General features: G+C 43.3%; 1 protein-coding gene across 1 annotated transcript; it reads right to left on the bottom strand.

Moving 5' to 3' along the window:
- Positions 1-254: 254 nt before the first annotated feature.
- LOC131190431 (vomeronasal type-2 receptor 26-like) lies at positions 255-26,633 on the bottom strand. The gene is made up of 3 exons (XM_058167753.1): positions 26,394-26,633; positions 6,855-6,981; positions 255-1,159 (listed from the first exon to the last, which is right to left on the bottom strand). Exons 1-3 carry the CDS (start codon positions 26,631-26,633, stop codon positions 255-257), a joined length of 1,272 nt encoding a protein of 423 aa, XP_058023736.1.
- Between the last annotated feature and the right edge of the window lie 797 nt (positions 26,634-27,430).

Raw genomic sequence — 27,430 nt, 5'->3', positions numbered from 1 at the left:
AGACTGTGATGCGTGATTTATATTAGCTAGAATCGTCAGATTTGCAAAAGGGATTTATAGGACCATGCCAATTCACATATTTTATATTTGATTATTAGATTGGATGTTAATTTCACTATTCTTGAACTTCATAGTTTTAATTCTTTCATTATTAAATCACCTTAATTATCAAACAGATGCAAAGGAAGCCTACAAACCCTGGAATAACTTCAGTGAATCATTAAACTTCATAAGCCTACGAAACTAATTCACAATCAGTTTCCCACTTTTATCATTAGATGTTCCTTAGTGTTTAGATTAGGTCTCAGGAGGATAATATAGCACTTGGGGAAGAAGATGCAGCCCAGTAGACCAGCACTGGAAGCCAAGATGGAGAAGATCTGCACGACCACCAAGAACTTTCCTTTAGTGCTCAGGTAGGTGGGCAGGAAGGAGACCCAGACGCTGCAGAAGACCAGCATGCTGAAGGTGATCAGCTTGGCCTCATTGAAGGCCCCAGGCAGGTTCCTGGCCAGGAAAGCCACTGTGAAGCAAATGATAGCTAGGAAACACATATAGCCAAGGACAAGAGAAAACATGACGACAGAGCCTTCGTTGCACTGAAGGATGATCTCTTCTGGCTGGGTGTGTAAGTCAGAGTCAGGGAATGGGGGAGAAATTCCAAGCCACATGGCACAGATGAAAACTTGGCCAGCAGAACAAAGAAGGATGATGGAGTTGGCCAAGCCCTTCCCCAACCATCTTCTCACTTTGTCTCCTGGTTTTGTGGCCAGGAAGGCCAGCACCACTGTGATTGTTTTGGCCAACACAGAAGACACAGCTACTGAGAAGACAATGCTGAACACCGTCTGTTGGAGAAGACAGGTAGCTTTCCTTGGTTGACCAATGAAGAGAAATGAGGACAAAAAGCAAAGGAGGAGGGAGACCAGAAGGATGAAGGAGAGGTCCCGGTTGTTGGCTTTGACAATGGGAGTTTCTAGGTATTTAATGAATATGATTAAAATAAATCCTGTGGTTAGGAACAAGAGTAAGGCAAAAGAGACCAGGATGATGCCCAGATGTTCTTCATAGGACAGGAAGGTTATTCTTTTGGGGATACATTGGACTCGGTTCTTGGTTGGATATTGATCATCTGGGCACTTGGTGCATTTTTCAGTATCTGAGGAAACAAAAAAGTAATATTTCTTTTATAGCTCTTTTCGCATTTCAAGAAAGACCTTCTTTGGATGTCAGATGATACTGAGCAAGCATGGCAGGTGCCAATATTCAAAATACAAATGGGGGCTGGTTGATAATGCTAACTGTGACTGCAGGAACATCCCACTAACTTTATATCATATCGTGATGGAATGTCCCCTCAGAAGGTTCCCTGGATCCCTGCATTAAAAACACCATCTTGAGGGCATTGCTACTCAATGGCTAAATAGAATAGAATAGAATAGAATTCTTTATTGGCCAAGTGGGATTGGACACACAAGGAATTTCTCTTGGTGCATATGCTCTCAGTGTACATAAAAGAAAAGATACGTTCATCAAGAATCATAAGGTACAACACTTAATCATAGTCACAGGGTACAAATAAGCAATCAGGAAATAATCAATATCAATATAGATTGTAAGGATACAAGCAACAAAGTTACAGTCATACAGTCATAAGTGGAAGGAGATGGATGGTGGGAATGATGAGAAGATTAATAGTAGTGCAGATTTAGTAAATAGTTTGACACCGTTGAGGGAATTATTTGTTTAGCAGAGTGATGGCATTCGGGGGGAAAACTGTCCTTGTGTCTTCGCAAGCTGGACACCGGAACACCGGGAAGGCAACTCGCCACCTGCTCGCCCTTAGGTCAGGGGCCGGGGCCCATTCCCCGAGGCCCCGGAGCTGCCGCCTTCCCCAACCGGGTCAGGGAATGGTGCATTCCCCGACTCTGGCGTTTCCCCGGAGCTGCCGCCCGCTCTTCCTTCACCCACTTGCTGCCCGCTCGCCACCTGTTCGCCTTTCGCCTTTGGTCAGGGCCCAGGGATACCTCATTCCCCTGAGACCCTGGAGCCACCCCCTGCTCACCGCCTGCCTCAGCCAGGTCGGGGAATGCACCATTCCCCGACACTAGCCATGTCCCGGAGCTGCCGCCCACTCTTCTTTCGCCACACAGAGTATACTTACTTTCTTCCAGCAGCTGGCTGCCAGGAAAAGCAAGTGTCCAAAAGTTACTGGAGTCCCTCACCTTGAATATGCCGCCGCCATTGCTGCTTGTTCCATGCACCGGCTGCGCAAGTGCACACCATTAATTTCATTTATTTATCAGCAGCAGGTTGGGTGTGCGCTTGCGCAGCCAGCACATAGAACAAGGCAGAATATTCAAGGAGAGGAACTCCAGTAACTTTTGGACGCTTGCCTTTCCTGGCAGCCAGCCGCTGGAAGAAAGTAAGTATACTCTGCGTGGCGAAGGAAGAGCGGGCGGCGGCTCCGTGACAAGGCCGGTGTTGGGGAATGGTGCATTCCCTGACCCGGTTGAGGAAGCGGCAAGCAGGGGGCGACTCCAGGGTCTCAGGGAATGGGGCGTCCCTGGGCCCCGGCCCTTGACCAAAGGCGAAGGGCAAGCAGGTGGAGAGCAGGTAGTGAGTGGGTGGCAGCTCTGGAGAAAGGCCAGAGTTGGGGAATGGTACATTCCCTGACCCGGTTGAGGCAGGTGGCGGCTCCAGGGCCTAGGCGAAGGGAGAACAGGTGGCGAGGGAAAGGGAAAAGCCAGAATAGAAATTATTTTTTTCCCTACTGGGTTCTATGGGCATGGCTTGGTGGGGGGGGTGACTGAGTGGGCATGGCTGTGAGTGACATTGAGTTGGCCATGCCCACTCAGTCACAGGACACACCCACCCACCAAGCCACACCCACAGAATAGGTAGCAAAAAAATTTAGATTTCACCCCTGCCTTGGAGGTCTCCTAGTCCAACCCCCTGCCCAGGCAGGAAACCCTACACCACTTCAGACAAGTGGTTATCCAACATCTTCTTAAAAATTTCCAGTGTTGGAGAATTCACAATTTCTGGAGGCAAGCTGTTCCACTGATTAATTGTTCTAACTGCCAGGAAATTTCTCCTTAGTTCTAAGTTGCTTCTCTCCTTGATGAATTTCCACCCATTGCTTCTTGTTCTACCCTCAGGTGCTTTGGAGAATAGCTTGATTCCCTCTTCTTTGTGGCAGCCTCTGAGATATTGGAAGACTGCTATCATGGCTCCCTAGTCCTTCTTTTCATTAAACTAGGCATACCGATTTCCAGCAATCGTTTTTCATATGTTTTAGCCTCCAGTCCCCTAATCATTTTTGTTGCTCTTCTCTGCGTTCTTTCTAGAGTCCAACATCTTTTTTACATCGTGGCGATATCTTTTGGCCTGTAATATAAACTTGGTTTGGGTGAGCAAAGGCCATTGATCTGAAACCATTTCTCAATTTTAAAGAATGCAGATGTTCCTAATAAGGGTCAACATGGGACAACAGTTCCAAACTGACAAGAAAAGAGAAATCTCCTCTGATGCAAGTACCTTATTTTTTGGAGTATAAGACGCATCTTTTTCCCCCAAAAATGAGGGTGAAAATCTGGGTGCGTCTTATACTCTGAATGGAGCCCCACCCAGCTTCTCAAAGGGAGGTTTCAGAGGCTGAAAGAAGCTTCAGAAAAGAAGCTCCCAAACAGAGCTTCAGAAAAGAAGCTCCCAAACAGAGCTTCAGAAATAGTAAATGGTGGATTAACAGAATCTTTCAAGTTTGAGAAAGGGACTAGACAGGGATGTCCCTTGTCACCATTATTATTCATTCTAACTTTGGAAATATTATTGAGTAAGATACGTGGTTTAGATCGAATAAAAGGAATTAGAATTAAAAATCAAGATTATAAATTAAGAGCGTTTGCAGATGATTTGGTTGTTTCTTTATCTCAACCAATACATTCAGCTGTATATTTGATGGAGACAATTGATCAGTATAGTAAGGTATCTGGGTTTAAAGTGAATCAACAGAAGACAAAAATGATAATTAAAAATATGAATACACATCAGAGGGAAGAATTAGAAAGAATAACTGGTATGAAGTAGTTAAAAAGGTTAAATACTTAGGAGTATACATTACAGCATCGAATGTAAAATTATATAAAAATAATTATGAGGTATTGTGGGGAAAAGTAATTAAAGAAATGGAGAAATGGAAGAAGTTACAATTATCATTGTTGGGAAGAGTGGCAGCTATAAAAATGAATGTTTTGCCTAGATTTTTATTTTTGTTTCAAATGATTCCAATATTGAAGAAAGATGCAAATTTACAAGAATGGCAAAAAGGGATTAATAAATTTGTATGGAAGGGTAAAAAACCGAGGATAAAGTTAAAAATAATGCAAGACGTTAGGGAAAGAGGGGGTTTAAAAATGCCTAACTTGAAATTGTACTATGATGCAGTTGTTTTAACTTTAATTTCTGATTGGATTAATTTAACAGAGGAAAGGATTTTGAATATAGAAGGTTATGGTTTGTTATATGGATGGCATGCATATGTAATATATGACAAGAAAATTGATAAGACATTTAAGAATAATATGGTCAGAAGTGCGTTGTTGAGGATTTGGAAAAAATATCAATATAAGTTAGATGGAAAGATACCAATATGGACCATCCCCAGACATATGATAGAGAATATAAATATATTACAAAAAATGGAAGTTATCACTTACAAAGAGCTTTTGATTATGGAAAAAGGGGAATTACAGTTAAAATCTAGGGAGAAATTGAGGGATGAAGGAAGAAATTATACATGGTTCCAGTATGGACAATTGCAAACTAGATGGAAAATAGATCAGAAAATTGGTATAAGGCAAAGTGATGATAATTTGGTAAAACAAATAAAAGATCAAGGTCAACAGCATATAAAGAGATTATATAATGTATTGGTTGAAATTGATTCAGAAATGGAGTTGGTTAAAGATTGTATGGTAAAATGGGCACAAAATTTTCAACAACCTATAATGTTAGAAACATGGGAAAAAATTTGGGTGAGGAATGTTAAATTCACGCAAGCACAAAATTTAAGAGAAAATTTTTATAAAATGTTTTATAGATGGCATTTAGATCCTAAAAAACTGTCATGTATGTATCCAAATGTGAAAGCAAAATGTTGGAGATGTGATTGTGAGGATGCTACCTATTATCATATATGGTGGACTTGTAAAAAAGTTAAAGCCTTTTGGATTAAAATATGGTGGATTATGCAGAACATTTTGAAAAAGAAGATCAAGTTTGTTCCACAGTTCTTTTTATTAGGAATAATTTCAGATTGCACTGTTATAGAGACAAAACTGATTCTGAATGTAATAACTGCTGCAAGATTATTGATTGCACAATATTGGAGAAAGAAGACTTACCTACAATTGGAGAATGGATTAGTAAAGTATCAAATTTAGCAGAAATGGCAAAAATTTCTGCCTACTTGAAAGACTGTACACAAGAAAAATATATTTTGGAATGGAGGAAGTGGATTGATTATATTCAAAATAAGTATCAGATTAAAAAATATCAATTAGTTTTTGAGTGAAGTTAGGAATTGCTATGTATTAGTTTAAGAAAGAAGGGAATTGATAGTGTGATGGTGTGAAATGGAATATGTTTTATGTTATATTTTAGATTATGTTTGTTAGTTACAATACCCTGTATTCTGTTCTGGGAAGTCTCGGGGGGGGGGGAAATGAGGGGGGGGGAAGGGGAAGACTATAAATTGATTGGTTGCCATTGTACAGGAATAATGGTAGAATTAAACAAGTTGGAATGGTGTAATGTTGGGACTGCTCAGCAAACACTCCTGAAGGGAAAGGGTAAGGAAAGAGGAGTAAAGAAGGAAGAAAGTAGGTAGGCAGGTGGGTAGGGAGGAAAGAAGGGAGGGAGAAGAAAGGATAGGAGGAGGAGAAGAAGGAGAAGATAGAGGGTTAGAAAGGATGGTAGTGAGAAGTGGGAAAGAGGAGGGGAAGTAGGAAAGTGAGGAGAAGGTGGTGGGGAAAGTTTAAGAAGGATGAGAAGGGAAGAAAGGATTAAAGGGGGGAGTGGCAGTCGAGCAGCCCTGATTGAGTATAATTTGAGTATAGGACTGATTGTTGGATAAGTGATTGTATTGTACACTGGTCAAATTGTGGGAATTATTATGGAAAATAAAAAAAATTTGCTCTATAAAAAAGAAAAGAAGCCTCCAAATAGAGCTTCAGAAAAGAAAGCCCCCAAACAGAGCTTCAGAAAAGAAAGCTCCCAAATAGAGCTTCAGAAAAGAAAGCCCCCAAACAGAGCTTCAGAAAAGAAGCCTCCAAATAGAGCTTCAGAAAAGAAGCTCCCAAACAGAGCTTCAGAGGCTTTTTTTCTGAAGTTCTGTTTTGGAGGCTTTCAGAGGCAGAAAAAAGTATTTTCTGAAATGGAGTTTTAGAGGCAGGGGAAAAAAAAAAAGCAAGGCACAGAGCTCACAACCAAGGAACCTGTTGCTAAAGTTCACCTCTGGGAACAGCTGATTGGGGGCATTCCAGGAGGCCGATCCACCTGCCAATCAGCTTTTTTCTTATTTTCCTCCCCAAAAACTAAGGTGCATCTTATATTCCAGTGTGTTTTATAATCTGAAAAATACGGTAATCTTGCACAATCCACTGTGTCCTTCTATCTCTTCCTACCTCATCCCTCAAGATCTTTTTCGTATCCCTCCCATTATATGGAAAAAATTGAGCACCTTGAAAATTAGGAACCACAAAACTATCAACCTTTGATGTGTCTCTTTTAAAATGCACATTGATCAACATGTTCTGGATGAATCTAGTACCCTTTCCTCTGGTGTGACCCACCTTCCTGAGTGGAGATGGTCCCTTCTGGACAAGGAACACAGTCATAGCAGCAAACTGGTTCTCCTTCTCGCTTCTGCTTGACAAATCCAGGATGACAATTTTCCACACATCTGGACTGAGGCAGGGACTAAGGAAAAAACAAGGAATGCCAAACAAAGTATGTTAGAAATAACCATCATTGAAAAATGGAGGTAGACATGAACATTAGTCAAGTAGTTGCTTGGGTAAGTAGTTCACTTAGATAAATAAGAAATTTTTAACTAACTCTCAATCTTGCAGGGGATATAACTACAAGCAGATTCTTCACTTAGTTCCTCCCTTTTGCTTCTAGAATATCTCATTGGAATACAGGACATTTCAATTTAATAAATTCTGGAGAGAAGCAATTGAGAAAAGATTTAAGCGTGAAGTAGCAATTAGTGGTTCCTCCACATTCCTCCTTTCTTCGTGTATCCATGAGTTTAAAGCATGATGCTTTAGTTATATTAAAATTTGGAATGACATTTATTCTGAAAGGTTTGTGAAATTTGTATTTTACTAGATTTATTAAAACAGAATAAAAATGCAATGAAGAAAGAAACTTCCGGCCAATGGGATTGGGGAAGGTTTCTTCTAGACCACATGTGTCATTGAAAAGCCATCATCACCCCAATTTGAAAGTGGACCAGTACAACCTCCCAGTTAAGATATAAACGAAAACTTGTTTACAGATTAGGGCTGGATTTGGTGCAGTGGTTAGAATGCAGAGTTGCAGGCTGACTCCTCTGTCCACTGCCAGGAGTTTGATCCTGACTGTCTCAAGGTTAACTCAGCTTTCCATCTTTCCAAGGTTGGTAAAATAAGGACCAGATTGTTGGGGGCAATATACGGACTCTGTAAACTGCTTAGAAAGTGCTAGATAGCACTATGGAGCTGTATATGGACAGCTAACATCAAAAACATCATCAAAAAAGGACAACAAAGAATGTTCTTTCTGCCCCAACTCAGAAAGCTCAAACTGCCCAAGGAGCTGCTGATTCAGTTCTACAGAGGAATTATTGAGTCTGTCATTTGCACCTCTATAACTGTCTGGTTCGGTTCTGCAACCCAACAAGAAAGACACAGACTTTAGAGGATAATTAGAACTGTGGAAAAAATAATTGCTACCAACCATTGAGGACCTGTATACTGCACGAATCAAGAAGAGGGCCGTGAAAATTTTTACAGATCCCTCACATCCTGGACATAAACTGTTTCAACTCCTACCCTGAAAACGACGCTATAGAGCACTGCACACCAGAATAACTAGACACAAGAACAGTTTTTTCCCGAAGGCCATCATCCTGCTAAACAAATAATTCCTTCAACACTGTCAAACTATTTACTAAATCTGCACTACTATTAAACTTCTCATCGTTCCCATCACCCATCTCTTTCCACTTATGACTGTATGACTGTAACTTTGTTGCTGGTAATCCTTATGTTGTATATTGACCATCATTTGTGTTGTAAATGTTGTACCTTGATGAAGGTGTCTTTTCTTTTATGTACACTGAGAGCATATGCACCAAGACAAATTCCTTGTGTGTCTAATCACACTTGGCCAATAAAGAATTCTATTCTATTCTACATAAATCTAAACGCTATTGCTATTTATTTGTATATTGATTTGTTAATTTTACATGGCTGCCATGCTGGTGAACTAAGACTGCCTAGTTTTTAGAACTGTAGAAAGATGAGATGGAGATGAGGTGCCCTAAAAAAGGGTAAGTCATGCACTTTTTGCTGCATCACAAGGGATATGAGTAGGCGCCATGTGTCAGAAAGAGATGTTTCTAAGGCAGGGGTGTCAAACTCTCTTTCATTGATGGCTGCATCAGGGTTGTGTTTGATCTCAGGGGGGTGGGGAAGAGGTGTGTGGCCTGGGTATATGGCCAGCTTGATGTCATTCATTGAGGCTTCATTTTTGGCCATGATGGCCTCCTTCAGCCCTCTGCCAGTGAAAACAGAGCTCGGGGGGGACCGTACGTGGCCCACCGAGGCTCCGTTTGTGGCCGTGACAGGCTCCTGCAGCCCTTTGCCAGTGAAAATGGAGCTCGGGAAGGCTGTGTACTGGGCTGTTTCCAGGGTGGGTCCGTGAGATAGATCTAAGCACCCCATGGATTGGATCCAGCCTCCGGGCCTTGAGTTTGACACCCCTGTTCTAAAGCCAAGTTAGGTATCCAAAAAAGGTTCCTTTCTATTGAAAAACCACAGTTAGGTGACACCAACTGGCATGAAAATTCAGAGCTACATTTATAATCAGCTACATTTGGAGACTCCTTTCTCCCAGAGAGACTTAAGGTAGCTAATAATCAAAGCAAACAACTGCATTCAAGGTTGTTCTGTAGGAATTTAGCACCTACCCCCTCCTAGAAGAATGAAATATTTTAGAAAATATTTAAAAGGCAGAATATATTTCCCTGGATGAGAAATGGAGAAACATGTTTTAAAGACAAAGCAGCTTCCTGACTCCCCACCACCTTTGTCAATGGGCAATTAAGGCTTCAGCCAAGCTCACTCAATCCCCCCACCTTTGTCAATGACCATCATTTGCAACACAATAGAACTGAAACTCACCACATGGCAAGGCTCAGGCAAGCTTGAGGGACAACCTACAATGTTAACTAAGACCCCTAGACCACCTGGGAGTTTGACAACCAATCAGGATACTCTTCCTGTGCCCCAGAAAGTTCAAAGCTCAGAAAAAGCATAAAGCCAGGGAGCACACAGGATCTCAGCCCTTTTCTGTTCAGGAACTCAAGCCATGTGATCCTGACCACCATTAAACCATCTTTCCAAGCAGCCTCCATGTTTCCAGTGTCTTTGTCCCCACTTGGAACTGAACCCAGATGGATATTTCTTCCAACAGTTCCTTATGAAGTGATAAGCTAAAGATGCAATCTAAGTAACTTCCCCTCACCCGCCCCAGTTTGTCCTTCATTTCTTCCAATATGAAGAAGGGCTTTTCTTTGGATCAAGTCATGTCTCAGTGCTTCAATATTCTGGGTCAGGGCAGATCAGAACAGTCAATATGATTGCATATTGCCTTGGACTTTCTCCTTGGACTTTCTCCTCAGGAGCAGAAGGCCTATTTGTCTGTCCCACTGGTGAAATCCAATTTTTTTCACTACCGGTTCTGTGGGCGTGGCTTGGTGGGCAGGACAGGGGAAGAATACTGCAATATCCTCATTCCCTCCCCACTCCAGGGGAAGGATACTGCAAAATCCCCATTCCCTCCCCAATTTGGGGCCAACCAGAGGTGGTATTTGCTGGTTCTCTGAACTACTCAAAACTTCTACTACTGGTGCTATGAAAACCAAAATCCCCAGCATTTGATGTCCATTTTCAGCAGTTTTGTCCAGATACTTGTTTGCACAGGGGACACAAAATAGCCATCATCACCCAGCATCTCACGTTGGACATGGCTGAATCAATTTAAAACCATGTTCCATATCACAGTATCTTAGGGACACCTTGTCAATTATATTGAAGACTCCTAAGGCACTTTAAAAAAAACTGCAAGGGCTTTACTCCCCAAATTCAATTTTCACTGAAGCCTATTTGGCAGGGGTGAAATCTTCCTTACCGGTTAGAAAGTGTGTGCATGTCACATGCGCACACGGACCCTCTGCGCATGCGCAAAACCGTCTGTGCATCCACATACAGAAAAAAACACGTTACTTCCTGGTTAAAACCAGGAAGTAATGACAACCGGGTGGCTGGGCGGAGCCTTGCTACCGGTTGCTACCGGTTCTCCGAACCACCCACCGCAATCGCTACCAATTAAGCTGAACCAGGAGCATTTCACCCCTGCTATTTGGTGAATAGGCTTAGCTACTTGAAATGTGTCCTAAGGCTTTGGAAAACAGAAAACGCACCAATATTTAATTCACCTTGTTGAGCAACTTTAGCTGTGAAATAGCATGTCGATCGATAGTAAGTCTCTCTCTTTCAAAAACCCCTAGTTTCATTTTAATGGGATCCTCCCTGGAGAGAATGATCGAGCTTATGATCTCCAGATCTGCTGCGACATCACCCTTTTGGTCCAAGTACATTATCGTGTGGGAAAGATTCCAATACTCATTCTTCTTCAAAAATGGATGGAACTGGAATAAAAATATCCAGGAATGTTAAAAGCAGAACCCTTGGGTGGTGGTTGTTTTTATCCCATGTGGCCTTTCCACATTTGAATCTTTCTTCTACAGTTGTCTAACTTGCAAATATCCTGAGTTGGAAGAACAGGTGTTATCACTATCCTCAAAAGAGAAAAAGAAAGGTTCAGCAAATGTTTTACACACACACACACACACACTTATAAATATATTCCATTGGGAATATATATATGGATCGGCAGTGAAATCCTCTGAAGTCTGCTACCAATTCTGTGAGTCCGCTACCGAGCACACGCTTCGCACGCATGCGCACCTCAGCTGCACCCACACAGTGCGAAAAAAGGAACATTTTGAAGCCTTCCGAGTCTGCAAAGGTAAGTAGAACAGCGAGGGGGGGAATCCACAGTGCCATATGATTTAGATTATAAATCACGCATCACAGTCTAGACCCGTTCCAGTCCGGCTTCCGACCCGGATACAGCACGGAGACAGCTTTGGTCGCGTTGGTGGATGACCTCTGGAGGGCCAGGGATAGGGGTTATTCCTCTGCCCTGGTCCTATTAGACCTCTCAGCGGCTTTTGATACACCCGACCATGGTATCTTGCTGCGCCGGTTGGGGGGATTGGGAGTGGGAGGCACCGTGTATCGGTGGTTCTCCTCCTATCTCTCCGACCGGTCGCAGACGGTGTTGACAGGGGGGCAGAGGTCGACCGCGAGGTGCCTCACTTGTGGGGTGCCGCAGGGGTCGATCCTCTCGCCCCTTCTGTTCAACATCTATATGAAGTCGTTGGGTGAGATCATCAGTGGCTTCGGGGTAAGATACCAGCAGTATGCTGATGACACCCAGCTGTACTTTTCCACCCCAGGCCACCCCAATGAAGTTGTTGAAGTGCTGTCCCGGTGTTTGGAAGCCGTACGGGTCTGGATGGAGAGAAACAGGCTCAAGCTTAATCCCTCCAAGACGGAGTGGCTGTGGATGCCGGCATCCCGATTCAGTCAGCTGCAGCCGCAGCTGACTATTGGAGGCGAGTTATTGGCCCCAAAGGATAGGGTGCGCAACTTAGGTGTCCTCCTGGATGAACGGCTGTCGTTTGAAGATCATTTGACGGCCGTCTCCAGGAGGGCCTTCCACCAGGTGCACCTGGTTCGGCAGTTGCGCCCCTTCCTTGATCGGGATGCCTTGTGCACAGTCACTCATGCTCTCGTTACCTCTCACTTGGATTATTGTAATGCTCTCTACATGGGGCTCCCCTTGAGGTGCACTCGGAGGCTTCAGTTAGTCCAGAATGCAGCTGCGCGGGTGACAGAGGGAGCTACGCGTAGCTCCCACGTAACACCGCTCCTGCGCAGACTGCACTGGCTACCTGTGGCCTTTCGAGTGCACTTTAAGGTTTTGGTTACGACCTTTAAAGCGCTCCATGGCTTAGGGCCTGGGTACTTACAGGACCGCCTGCTGTTACCGCATGCCTCCCACCGACCCGTACGCTCTCACAGAGAGTGACTTCTCAGGGTGCCGTCCACCAAGCAATGTCGGCTGGCGGCCCCCAGGGGAAGGTCCTTCTCTGTGGGGGCTCCCACACTCTGGAACGAGCTTCCCCCGGGTTTACGCCAAATACCTGACCTTCGGACCTTTCGCCGCGAACTGAAGACACATCTTTTCCCTCGCGCGGGGCTGGCTTAAGTTTTATCGATTTTAAATTTCTTATTACTAATTTTAAATGGGGTTTTAGTCTTTTATATATTTTAAAGTTTTTAGGCTAATTATAATAAGTTTTTTAACTTGCATTTTAAATTGTATATTGTATTGTCTGTTTTTTTTTTACTTTTGCCTGTACACTGCCCTGAGTCCTTCGGGAGAAGGGCGGTATAAAAATCAAATAAATAAAATAAATAAATAAATAAATAATAATAAAATTGTCACCCAGCTAATTGTTTGAAATACCAATTCGCCCAAACCAGTAGCATTTTTACTACTGGTTCACCTGAACCAATACGAACCGGTAGCATGTCACCTCTGATATACATATTCTGGAGTAGCCTTCAGAAGTTGGAGGTGCTCACTGGTGGCTTTCAAAAAGAGACTGGAAAACCATGTGTCTGAAATGGTATAGGGCAGTGAGGGCTAACATTTTTGGTGTCATGTGCTGGGGGAGCACAGGGCGGGGTCATGCACGTGCCCACACCCATAATTCAATGCACCCCACACCCCGTGCATGTGCACATGATCCCCTGCACTCCCCCTGCTTTTGGCATGTGGTGGTACGGTGGGCCCAGTAGACCCGTTTTTCACCCTCCCCAAACTCCAGAGGCTTACTTGGAGCCTGGGGAGGGCAAAAACAGCCTTCCCCACCCCCCTGGAGGCCTTCTGGAGGCCATAAACAGGCTATTTGCCGACTTCCGGTGGGACAGGAAGGCCTGTTTTTTGTTCTCCCCAGGCTCCTGAGTCTTTCTAGGAGCTTAGGGAGGGTGGAAACTGCCTTCCCCACCCCACTCACCCGGAGGCCCTCCGAAGGCCAGAAATGGCCCAGTTCTCAAAAATGGAACCCAGGAGGGCTACGTACGGCCCTCCTGAGCTCCATTTTCACTGGTAGAGGTACCACAAGCCGATCCTTCACTATTTCCAGGGCAGCCCCAGGGGCCAGTTCTAAACACCCCACAGATCAGATCTGGCCCGCAGGACTTGAGTTTGACACCCCTGTCTCAGAGTGTTAGATATGGAAAAAATGAGTTCAGTCACAAGAGAAGAGATTCTGGCTGACTGAGATGAAAAACATCCTAAAAGGAGGAACAATTTTAGAGCTGATCTAGTGAACCGGAGAAGCTCAAGTTTCCTCTTCACTGATTACTTTAACACAAAGATCCAGCAGTCATTACTTAAAGAAGCTTTAACTGGAATTTCTGCAGACAGGAGGAGTTGTACTAGATGGCCTCAGGGACTCCTTCAAATTTATGAACATAAAATTCTAAAATGCTAATTGCAATTTCATAAAGATGGGAATTTATTTTAAAATGCATACATACTTTGTAAAATTAACACTGTTTAATATCAAAATGTATGTGCCACAGCACTCTTTGGAAAATTATCTGCAAGTGATTAGGTTGGTCAAACGTGTTGGCTTTTTGAAGCATAAAATGGTTGATATGGAGAGGAGGCATGGTCAGCATTGCGATGAGACAATGTGAACCCTGGGGCTTCCAGGAAGAACACTGAAATTTGGGTCATTTCGGGGGTCCTTAATGGACCATAGCTGTCCTGGAGGGACAGCGAAGAAAGAAGGCACCGGCCGGAGCAAACAAGGAAGTTGCGAATTCCCTGCAGCACCGGCATCTAGCCTAGTGCGAGGAAAGGCAGCCATTAGGAGCTGCCAAAGTTGGGACGGCCACACGAAAGGACTGAGCAGGAGCGGAGGTTTGAACAGAGTATTGTTACCGGGTGAGTGATTGGCCAACTCACAGGTAAGAAGAAAAAACTTTTAAAGCTAAAAAGATTTTCCAATTTTAGTGGGGGGTTCTTTTTGGATTAGTTTGGTAATCTTATTTCTCTGGAATCCATTCTCTGGAATCCAAAGAACCCCCCACTAAAATCCAAGACAGAGAACAAGAAAACGGCACAGCCCTCCTCCCATATATAAAAGGCACCACAGACAGAATCAGCAAGATCCTCCCCAAACACATCAAGACAACATTCTGCACAAACCAAAAGATATCCACCATCTTAAGAAACCCCAAAGACAAAATTGAGTTAGAAAATCAAGGAGTATATGAAATCCCATGCACCGCATGCCCCACCACATACATTGGACAAACCAACAGAAGAATAAGTGCACGCATTGAAGAACACAAGAACTCAGTCAAAAAAGAGGAACCAACTTCTTCCCTGGTCCAACAACTTAAAGCCACAGGACACGATATTGACTTTAAAAAGACCAGAACTATCGCCAAAACTGAACACTTTAACAACAGAATAATCAGAGAAGCCATCGAGATAGAAAAACGCCCACACAGCATGAACAAACGAGATGATACCTCCCGCCTACCAGCCATTTGGAAACCCGCCCTTATTGACAAACGTGTCCCTAACACGAGGAATGACACCAGACCCACACTCACGAGGGCCACACAGGATGTCACCACCACTCATCCACCCAGAAAGCAGACCCAAACCCACACTGATCATGAAGCACGACCAAGGACCAGAAGCCAGACCGCAGCTGCAACATTAGCCATTTCAAACCCCTCCAATCCATACATGCAGCAGACTGACACCCACTATGAAGATGTAGCACGACCACGGACACGAAGCCAAACAACAGCTATGCAGCTCACCAGCTCAAATCCCCCTGCAGCTCAGACTAATCTGAGCACAACCAAGCCCCCACCCAAACAGGACACACCCCCAGCCAATCAGAGCACCAAAAAACCCCCAGCCAATCAGAGCACAGCCAAGCTCCCACCCAATCAGTTCAAACCCCCACTAGCAGTTAAAAAGGAAGACACAGCTGCAGTCACACATTGCTCCCAGAAGCACAGCTGAAGCCTGAAGATGACGAATGAGACTTGAGAACGTCGAAGACACTTCAATTTTACGGAGAAAACCGAATAACCAAAGACCTACATACAAACACCCGCGAAAACCTCAGAATACATATATATATATATATATATATATTTGTTTTCTGAGGTTTTCACGGGTGTTTGTATATAGGTCTTTGGTTGTTCGGGTTTTCTCCCGCGTAAAATTGGAAGTGTCTTGGCGACGTTTCGACGAAGTCTCATTCGTCATCTTCAGGCTTCAGCTTCGTGCTTCTGGGAGCACGTTTAAATTATATATATATAATTTATTTATAATTTAATTTCTATACCGCCCTTCTCCCTAAGGACTCAGGGCGGCTTACAGCCATATTAAAATACAAAGAATAAATAGCAAATTTAAAAGAATTTAAAAACAAATATTTAGTAGGCCAATCAACTAAAACGGTCATACACCGACATAAAACCCCTTAAAATTTAGAGTTAAAATACACTTAGGCTAGTCCCGCTCGATGAAATAATCAAGTCTTCAGTTCCCGTTTGAAGGTCCGGAGGTCGGGGAATTGGCGTAACCCCGGAGGCAACTCATTCCAAAGGGCCGGTTCTGCCACAGAGAAGGCTCTCCCCCTGGGAGCTGCCAACCGACATTGTTTGGTCGACGGCACCCTGAGAAGGCCCACTCTGTGGGAGCACACAGGTCGTTGGGAGGCTATCGGTGGCAGAAGGCAGTCTCGTAGGTATCCCGGTCCTAAGTAATGGAGCGCTTTAAAGGTGGTCACCAACACCTTGAAGTGCACCCGGAAGGCTACCGGCAGCCAGTGCAGGCCACGCAGGATAGGTGTTATATGGGAGCAACGCGGTGCTCCCTCTATCACCCGCGCAGCCACATTCAGGAATAGCTGGAGCCTCCTGGTGCTCTTCAAGGGGAGCCCCATGTAGACTTCCAGTGGCTCCGCTCTCTCCGAAGGATGCCCTAAGGGTGCCCGTGCTGGGATTCTGTTTAAAGCTGGCAAAAACAGCGAATATCAGCTGTTCGCCAGCTGAAAGTATTTTCCCTGGTTAAGGGGAAAGGAAAGAGCAGAAGGATAGGTAGAACTCTCTAGAGGCCCCGCTTAGGGAACTCGAAGGGGAAAGTTCCCTGGAAATCCCTCTGCAGCAGCTCCAACCCCAGCGTGTCTCTGCTTCATGGCAGAAAGAGAAGAGAGCGACCACTTCTGCTTCAAGTGATTGTTATGGATATTTATAAGCAGACGGAATAAACACAGGAGTTCAGTCATTTAATTTGCAAGTATTAAATCTGATTTCTATTTTTTAAAAGACTTTTTTTTTCTTCTTTCATCTACAATCAACATAATAAAATAAAATGGCGTTTACTTGCTGAGAAAGTGAAAGTGAATGACCTTATCGTATTGTGCTGGACTGTGGACTGTTGGATTATTTTAGTTTGTTTAAGTATTTTATTTAAAAAAAATATTCATTAAAAAAGGACAGCAAAGAATGTTCTGTCTGCACCAACTCAGTAAGCTCAAACTGCCCAAGGAGCTGCTGATTCAGTTCTACAGAGGAATTATTGAGTCTGTCATTTGCACCTCTGTAACTGTCTGGTTCGGTTCTGCAACTCAACAAGAAAAACACAGACTTCAGAGGATAATTAGAACTGCAGAAAAAATAATTGCTACCAACCTGCCTTCCATTGAGGACCTGTATACTGCATGAATCAAGAAGAGGGCTGTGAAAATATTTACAGACTCCTCGCATCCAGGACATAAACTGTTTCAACTCCTACCCTCAAAACGACGCTATAGAGCATTGCACACCAGAACAACTAGACACAAGAAAAGTTTTTTCCCGAAGGCCATCACTCTGCTAAACAAATAATTCCATCAACACTGTCAGACTATTTACTGAATCTGCACTACTATTAATCTTCTCATAGTTCCCATCACCAATCTCTTTCCATTTATGACTCTATGACTATAACTTGTTGCTGGCAATCCTTATGATTTATATTGATATATTGACCATCGTTTGTGTTGTAAATGTTGTACCTTGATGAACGTATCTTTTCTTTTACGTACACTGAGAGCATATGCACCAAGACAAATTCCTTTTGTGTCCAATCACATTTGGCCAACAAAAATTCTATTCTATTCTATTCTATTCTATTTATAAGGGGATTCTCAGCAAGAACTTTGCCATGAAGGTTCTTTCAGAAGAATGGATTCCTGACTTTATACAGGATTATACAGAAAGAATGTATTTAATTATTCAAAAATACGAATTGATAAAAAATGGAGACGTTTTGGATGAGAGCTTGGAGGAAATTAACCAGTGTAATCAGGACTTGGAAAATGGAATGGAGGAGATACAAACAAAAGTGGATAAATATGAAGATATGATCGTGAATAAATAAGTTGATGTAAAGAAGCTTTTTTAAAAAAGTTTGGATGAAATGCCTGAATTTGTGCTACAGGAGGCTGCCTCCCGAACCAGAAAAATTCACAGGGTTAATGCTTTCCAAGAGTTCTCTTTTCGGACTGATGGAATATACGGCAGTAACTTGTGGATTTTTGGACATAAGGAACTTCTAGGAAATATTGTGACTGACTTTTCAAAAGGAGTAATGAAGGAAAGACAGAGACTAATGCATCAAAAAAAAATGGCAAGAGACAAAATTATTATCCTTGAAAGAAGTTTTTTTTGAAATATTAACAGATAAAAATATTAGCGTCCCTGAAAGACAATACGTGAGGAAGATCTGGAAGAAATGGGTTGATTATATGTTTCACATCTATCATAAAAGACTAGGTATTTGGATTTATACTAGATTTTGACGAGGAAGGACTAAAGTTGAATATATATTGTAATTTCCTGTATTGAAATTATATAATGTGCTGTACTGAATTTTAAATAGAATATTCTCGAAAGATCTTATGTAAGAAAGACTTGGGGGAAAAATTATATGATTATAGAAGCTATAAGGGAGATATTCTCTGAATTGGATTGGATTTTTATGCTTTAGCTGGTTTTAAATACTTTAGGATTAATTTGTTCTATTGATTTATATATTTTATTACTGTTAATTGTTAATTTTTTTGAAGGATTTTGGTTATGTAAGGAGGAAATCAGAGTTAGAGAGGGAAAATTGTTTTAGGGGAAATTTTTTTTAGCATATGTTTGTTTTATTTTTAACTATACCTTGTGCTTGTTCCGGGAAGTCGGGGGGGGGGGAGTGGGTTTGTGAAGGGAGGGGGGTTGGGGGGGAAATTTTTTTGTAAAACTTTTTGAATTAAAAAAAATATGGGGAGCCCCATGTAGAGAGCATTGCAATAGTCCAGGCGGGAAGTAACGAGGGTGTGAGTGACCGTGCGTAAGGAGTCCCGGTCAAGGAAAGGGCGCAACTGGCGAATCAGGCGAACCTGATAAAATGCTCCCCTGGCGACTGCCGTCAAATGTTCTTCAAAAGACATCCAATCGTCCAGGAAAACACCCAAGTTGTGCACCCTCCCCCTGGGGGCCAATACTTCTCCCCCAACAATCAGCGAAGGCGTAAGCTGACTGTACCGGGGCGCCGGAACCCACAGCCACTCTGTCTTGGAGGGGTTGAGCTGGAGCCTGTTCCTCCCCATCCAGACTCGCACAGCTTCAGAACACCGGACCATCACCTCGATGGCTTCGTTGGGGTGGTTCGGGGTGGAAATGTACAGCTGAGTATCATCAGCGTACAGATGGTATTCCACACCAAAACCACGGATAACCTCATCCAGCGGCTTCATGTAGATGTTGAACAGGAGAGGCGAGAGAACCGACCCCTGAGGCACCCCACAAGTGAGGGACCTTGAGGTCGATCTCTGCCCCCCTGCCAACACCGTCTGCAAACGGTCAGAGAGATAGGAGGAGAACTACCGATAAACGGTGCCCCCCACCCCCAATCCCTCCAACCGTTGCAGCAGGATACCATGGTCGATGGTATCAAAAGCCGCCAAGAGATCTAAAAGAACCAGGACAGAGGAACATCCCCTCTCCCGAGCCCTCCAGAGGTCATCCACCAACGCGACCAAAGTCATCTCAGTGCTGTATCCAGGTCTGAAGCTGGACTGGAATGGATAGACAGTTTCCTCCCGGTATTGGGGAAGCTGATATGACACCACACTCTCAACAACCTTCGCCAAAAAGCGAAGGTTAGAGACTGGATGATAGTTCGCCAATTAAGCTGGGTCCAGGGAATGCTTCTTGAGGAGGGCCTTCACCACCGCCTCTTTCAAGGCAGCGGGGAAGGTACTCCCCAACAAGGAAGCGTTGGTAACTGCCAGGATCCAGCCTCGTGTAACCTCCCGTGTGGCCAGTACCAACCAGGAGGGACACGGGTCCAATAAACATGTGGTGGGATTCAGCCTACCCAACAACCTGTCCATGTCATCGGGAGTCACAGGATCAAACTCAGCCCAGGTAATATCCACAAGACCCGTCCCCGCCATCCCACCCAAATCTATCCAATCAGCGTCCAGTCCATCCCGGATCCGAGCGATTTTATCAGACAGATACTGTACAAAATCCTCAGCACGCCCCTGCAAGGGGTCCTCCCGAGCCTCCTGCGTAAGCAGGGAGCGGGTCACCCTAAACAGGGTGGCTGGGCAATTATCTGCCGATGCGATTAGAGTGGAGAAATAGTTATGTTTCGCTGATCTCATTGCCACTAGGTAGGTCTGAATATATGACCTCACTAGTGTTCGGTCGGATTCGGTGCGGCTGGACCTCCAAACACCCTCTAGGCGTCTTTTCCGGCGCTTCATCTCTCTCAGCTCCTCGTTGTACCAAAGAGCTGGTTGAGTTCGGTGCTGGGTCAGAGGCCGCAAAGGCATGACGTGGTCCAAAGCCCTGGCCGCCGCCTCCTCCCAGGCGGCCACCAGTTCTTCGGCCGAGCCGTGGGCTAATTCCCTAGGAAACAGCCCAAGCTCCATCAGAAACCTCTCTGGGTCCAACAGGTGCCTGGGACGGAACCATCAAATTGGCTCCGTCTCCCTGCGGCGCAGTGCAGCGGTTTGAAAGTCTAGCTGAAGGAGTAAATGATCTGACCATGACAGGGGTTTAAAAAGTAACTCCCCTAACTCCAGATCATTAAGCCACTGTCCCAAGACAAAAATCAGGTCCAGAGTGTTACCCCCAGTGTGGGTGGGACCATTAACTACCTGGGTCAGGTCCAAGGCCGCCATGGAAGCCATGAACTCCCGAACTGCCATTGACGATTCGCCCATCAACGGCAAGTTGAAATCCCCCATAACCATAAGTCTGGGGGTTTCAACCGCCGTCCCGGCTATCATCTCCAACAGCTCAGGCAGGGCTGCTGCCACGTAGCAAGGAGCCAGGTACATAACCAGCACGCCCACCTGCACCCCATGGCCCCACTTCACAAGGAGGGTTTCACAACCAGCTATCTGCAGGACAGTGACCTCCCTCGGTTCTAGACTCTCGTTTATCACAACTGCTACCCCCCCACCCCTACCCTGGGCCCTCGGTTGATGGAATGCACGGAAGCCTGGTGGGCACATCTCAGTAAGGGGAACCCCCCCCTTCTGCGCCCAACCAGGTCTCCGAAATGCCCATCAGGTCCGCACCCTCCTCTTGAATAAGATCGGCTATGAGGGGGGCTTTATTCATAATGGACCTGGCATTGCATAGCATAGCATCAATTGCATTGCATAGCATCAACCGGAGGTCCAGGTTCCTGGGAATATATGAAGGGAAGTTTGAGAAATATACTCAATAAATGAGAAAATCGGGGTTGTCTGGACACCTGAAATATTGAAATGAAAATAAATACAGCAATGGAGAGAGATAAGAAGAAGGAGAGAGATGGAAAGGGAGAAGGAGGGAGAGAGAAAGAAGAAAGGGAAGAGGAGAGGAGGAAAGGTAGGGGAAATAAGGGTAAGGAGAAGGTTAGACAGGGAGGAAGTGGGGAGGAGGTGGAAGAAGGAAGGGGAAGTAGAGAAGGAGTAGGAGAGGAGAGACGAAAGGAGGTAGGATAAAAGGAGGGAGGAAGAGGAGTGAGAAGAAAGGATTGCTGTAAAAAGAAAAAGATGAAATGGAAGAAAGGACCCCGAATATATTTGAATACATTAGGATAAAAATTGAAACAGTTAAAAAAAAAGAATGAAAGAGAATGACTATTAATAAAAATGGAGGAATTAGAACTTGAGGGCGAAAGAAGATGTGACTTAGGGAAATGAGCAAAAAAAATATTAGGATATGGATAAAAATTATGAAAAAAAAATATATTCTGGCAAAAGTTGTAACTAAGTAAAATGTATTTGAATGTGTTAAATTGTGTAAGATATGAGATGGCCAATACTCTGTTCATAAATTATGTATGTGTGTAGGGGGTGGAATTAAAAAAATCAATAAAAACTTAGTTTTTTTTAAAAAAATGGTTGAGATGGTTCCCTTACTCCTTTGTATTACCTTCTCCAAAGAAAGTAAGTTTCATGGATCTTTGTCAGGACTCCATACCTGCCATGGCTTCAGCCTTTCAGTCCCCAGCCTCTCTTCTCGCCCTTTCCTTCTCCTCTTCAATATGGAGGAATAGGCAGCATTCAAGGCATGGGCGAGGGCATTCATCATGGCAAATAGATGGCGGTTATATAGGTTCCACAACCTGCTTCTTTCAGCTTTGGTGTTCAGTGGTGATGTCTGAACGCATCTTGTCCGGCCTTTGACAGAAATGTCGTCTTTTGAAAAAGAACAGCGAAAAGTCTGATTTGTGACCTGTGGTGTCAGAAAGAAATCTGATTCAAAGAAACCATCGTTTGCTCTTTTTTTCCACTGAAAATCGAAGTTCCAAACACTATGGATATATTTGAGAAATGAGTGTCTTCCTATCTGCATTTGCCCATAGTTTGTATATAGCCATACTTTTCCTTCAATGGGTTCTGGCAAACCTTGAAGGGTTGAATGGAAAAGAAGAATTTTGTCCAAAAACAAAAAATATTCTGCGAACTGAACAAAGACATTGACTTGTTTCCACTTAGAGAGGGAATTCCTGAGGGGTGCTGTATGTGCAGAGGTTGAAAAGAGTTGTGATATAACAATACAAATCCCATTCCTGACAAGCAGAGGTGTTAAAGTCCTCATGAAGTTCACTCCACTCTCCGTGTCTGAAGCCAAGAGACAAATTAAAGACCATCCAAAATGGAGGAGCACTTTGACAATTCCTGGGTAAATAATCCCTAATTTGGGGAGCATATGGTAGAAAAAAGGGAATTGACTTTTATCACGCAGAGCTTCTGGAGCACTTGAACGGATCTGGGGGGGAAATGAAGAATGCTGTATTTAGTGGTCAGTTATTAGCTTTCAATAAATCCAACTCAACCAACTTGACGTCAATTTCTAAAAGCCATAACTTTTCAGCTTGCTTTATTAATAAGTATTCATAAGGTTTATGGAGACAACAAACCTGTATTTCTCCTGACTGATGTATTGTGTGATATTCACTTACTTTCCCTACTTCAGCGCATGCGCAGGGCCTTAAAAGCATGCCTAAATGGGACTCCATAGAGCCAGGGTGGAGTGAGCCCTCCCACCTGTGATTTCCGCTAGCAGTTCACCCAAACTGGCTGAATATCACCTTGCAACTTGCAATTTGCATACCGAGCAAATAGATCAACAGATGATGCTGTTAATATGGCTCTGCACTAAATCCTACAACATCTTGAGTCTCCAAAGACCTATGCAAGGGTCCTTATTGTAGACTTTAGTTCAGCATTCAATACCATCATTCCAGACATTTTTCTAACTAAGCTAAACCAGCTACAGGTACTGGAACAGACTTGTAAGTGGATCACAAGCTTCCTAACAAACAAGAAGCAGCAGGTGAAGCTAAGCAAGATCACATCAAATACCTGTACAATTAGCACAGGGCCCCCCCAAGGCTGTGTGCTCTCCCCACTTCTCTTCTCTCTGTATACCAATGACTGCATCTCCAACGATCCATCTGTTAAGCTACTGAAGTTCACAGATGACACAACAGTGATCGGTCTCATTTGAGACAATGACAAATCCACATATAGATGAGAGGTCGAACGACTAGCCTTGTGGTGCAACCAAAACAATCTGGAACTGAACACACTCAAAACCGTAGAAATGGTGGTAGACTTTAGGAGAAACCTATACTTCCACCTCTCACAATACTAGACTACACAGTATCAACAGTAGAAACCTTTAAATTTCTAGGTTCTATCATATCACAAGATCTAAAATGGACAGCTAACATCAAAAACATCATCAAAAAAGGACAACAAAGAATGTTCAAACTGCCCAAGGAGCTGCTGATTCAGTTCTACAGAGGAATTATTGAGTCTGTCATTTGCACCTCTATAAATGTCTGGTTCGGTTCTGCAACCCAACAAGAAAGACACAGACTTCAGAGGATAATTAGAACTGCAGAAAAAATAATTGCTACCAACCTGCCTTCCATTGAGGACCTGTATACTGCACGAATCAAGAAGAGGGCCGCGAAAATATTTACAGATCCCTCACATCCAGGACATAAACTGTTTCAACTCCTACCCTCAAAACGACGCTATAGAGCACTGCACACCAGAATAACTAGACACAAGAACAGTTTTTTCCTGAAGGCCATCACTCTGCTAAACAAATAATTCCCTCAACATTGTCAAACTATTTACTAAATCTGCACTACTATTAATCTTCTCATCGTTCCCATCACCCATCTCTTTCCACTTATGACTGTATGACTGTAACTTTGTTGCTGGCAATCCTTATGATTTATATTGATATATTGACCATCAATTGTGTTGTAAATGTTGTACCTTGATGAACGTATCTTTTCTTTTACGTACACTGAGAGCATATGCACCAAGACAAATTCCTTGTGTGTCCAATCACACTTGGCCAATAAAAAAATTCTATTCTATTCTATTCTATTAATTACACAGTTCATGACAAAGCAATTGTCAACAATGGATTATCTGTGTCTAAATCCTTCCTTATTCTTTGTTCTTCTTCATCTTTCCACTCTGAACTTTATTCAAGAGGAACAAGATATGGTTTTAGCCATAACATCTATTATTATAATATTAATAATAATAACAGAGTTGGAAGGGACCTTGGAGGTCTCCTAGTCCAACCCCCTGCCCAGGCAGGAAACCCTACACCATTGGTTATCCAACGTTTTCTTAAAAATTTCCAGTGTTGGAGAATTCACAACTTCTGCAGTCAAGTTGTTCCACTGATTAATTGTTCTAACTGTCAGGAAATTTCTGCTTAGTTCTAAGTTGCTTCTTTCCTTGATCAGTTTCCACCCATTGCTTCTTGTTTTACCCTCAGGTTCTTTGGAGAATATTTTGACTCCCTCTTCTTTGTGGCAGCCCCTGAGATATTGGAACACTGCTATCATGTCTCCCCTAGTCCTTCTTTTCATTAAACTAGACATACCGAGTTCCTGCAACCGTTCTTCATATGTTTTAGTCTCCAGTCCCCTAATCATCTTTATTGTTCTTCTCTGCACTCTTTCTAGAGTCTCCACATCTTTTTTACATTGTGGCGACCAAAACTGAATGCAATATTCCAAGTGTGGCCTTACCAAGGCCTTCTAAAGTGGAATTATTAGACTAATCTATTATTTATTTGTAGAGAAGAACCTGCAAATAGTGGGTCCCATAGATTGGGATATTTCTTGAATAGTTCAGCCAATAAAAAAATCCTTTCCAGGAGCTTTGTTGTTCTTCAAGTCCTTTGTGTTGAATTTGATCATGGACTGATTAGGGTGAAAAATAGTTGACATATTGATTAATATGCTTGTACTTTTTAAATGAATTGGAGTAATTAATGGTAGCGGTCAGTGGAAGTCCACAAACATATATTTCTTATAAACTTTAGGTAATATAAGCCATTGGGATTCTTTGCACAAACCTGGAATTTGTACATCATTGAAAATATTATTTTGGCTAAGCTGATATAGAAAACAAAAACTTTCCATCAGTGCTTCCTTTTCTACTGAAGGCCCTTTGATTGGACACAAAGCCCATCCTCACCTTCACAAGTGGGCAGGAGAAGCCCCCAAAGCAATGGGGATGTTATCATGAAATTATATGGCTGCTTGGATGCTACACACACACACACACACACACACACACACACACACACACACACACACACACAGAATCAATCCCATCCCTACACAACATACCTAGAGTGGCCATGGAGAAAAACAGCTCTTGACTTCGCGTGAGGTATTACTAAGGTTTTACAAATCCTTAGTAAAACCGCACCTAGAATACTGCATCCAGTTTTGGTCACCATGTTACAAAAAGGATGTTGAGACTTTGGAAAAAGTGCAGAGAAGAGCAACTAAGATGATTAAAGACCTGGAGACTAAAACATACAAAGAACGGTTGCAGGACTTGGCTATGGGTAGTCTAGAGAAAAGAAGGACTAGGGGTGACATGATAGCAGTGTTCCAGGATTTGAGAGGTTACTACAAAGAAATGGGGTTCAACTTATTTTCCAAAGCACCAGAAGGCAAGGCAAGAAACAATAAATAGAAACTAATCAAAGAGAGAAGCAACCTGGAATTTAGGAGGAACTTCCTAACAGTGAGAACAATTAACCAGCGGAACAGCTTGACTCCAGAACTTGCAGATGCTTCATCACTGGAGTTTTTTAAGAGGAGACTGGACAGCCAGTTGTCTGAAATGGTGTAGGGTCTCCTGCTCGAGCAGGGGGTTGGACTAGCAGACCTCCAAGATCCCTTCTAGCTCTATTCTGATGGATCGATTGACTTCCATCGAGGAGATACAGTTCGCTTACCCATCCTACCATTCTACCCAATTTACTAGACAGAGAGGCACACATACAAACCTGTGGGATTTTGTAGGGGGCTATTAATGTTGACATCTGGATGGAGATGTCCCTGTCGGTTTGATCAAAAACAACGAAATGGTTGTCCTTCTTTCCACAGCTGTAGTTGGGAACATTGGCTTCTCCTGCAGAGAGGATGTCCAGCAAGGCATCTGATGTGCCAAGAGTGCTGAAATAGTCATCGTGGATATTGTACCCAAGTGTGAGATTGTGCAGGAGCGGGGAATTCTTACCGACCATTTGAATAGCGAAAATATGGCGTAGGATTCTAGACTGATCAGAGGATATTCTAGTGTAAAAAAATGTTCATTTTATCATCATCGCCACCACCGTCATCAGTCGTAAAATATATTTTATATTTTTTATAGATATTTTGGCTTGACTAGTGAAAATGAAGCATAGCACTTTTGAATGAGCAATAGATAAACTCCTGTAAAAAATGACCATGTTATTATCATCGCTTCTGCTGATCACCGGCTGCCAGCAATTTGGCAGTTCAGGTCTCAGCAGCTCAAGGTTGACTCAGCCTTCCATCCTTCCGAGGTTGGTAAAATGAGGACCCAGATTGTTGGGGGCAATATGCCGACTCTGTAAACTGCTTAGAGAGGGCTGTAAAGCACTGTGAAGCGGTATATAAGTGTAAGTGCTATTGCTACCATCATCAACCGAATCAACAACATATTTGTTTTTCAATCTAATCCACTTTGTCTCTTGAAGCCTATAGAATCTTAAGCAGACACTGACTCCAAACCTAGAGGCACATGATACTCACCCATCTCCATTTAAATTTAATGAATGTTGGGGAGATGGAATTGATACAGTCCCCCTCCTGGTTTAAGAATCGCAAATGCACCATTATTTGTAACAATACTAATTTTCAACTGGCCAGTAACCAAGGGTCAAAATAAATGAATGTGGAATCACCATAGAAGGAAGAGGATGTTTCAAAAGTGACTCAGAAACCAATTCTAAAAAAATAAGTCACCCTGTATTTCTATATAAGGATCGGGAAATAAATATCAATGAGTAGTTGTATT

The sequence above is a fragment of the Ahaetulla prasina genome, chromosome 2, assembly GCF_028640845.1.
Source record: "Ahaetulla prasina isolate Xishuangbanna chromosome 2, ASM2864084v1, whole genome shotgun sequence".
Taxonomy (NCBI): Eukaryota; Metazoa; Chordata; class Lepidosauria; order Squamata; family Colubridae; genus Ahaetulla; species Ahaetulla prasina.
This window is presented reverse-complemented; position numbering and strand designations above follow the sequence as displayed.

Coding starts and splice junctions, on each gene's coding strand:
- LOC131190431 (XM_058167753.1), bottom strand. CDS start 26,633: ATGGTCGGTAAGAATTCCCCGCTCCTGCACAATCTCACACTTGGGTAC. Junction 6,982..26,393: donor CCCCCTACAAAATCCCACAG/GTTTGTATGTGT, acceptor TTTTTTCCTTAG/TCCCTGCCTCAGTCCAGATG. Junction 1,160..6,854: donor GACCATCTCCACTCAGGAAG/GTGGGTCACACC, acceptor TTGTTTCCTCAG/ATACTGAAAAATGCACCAAG.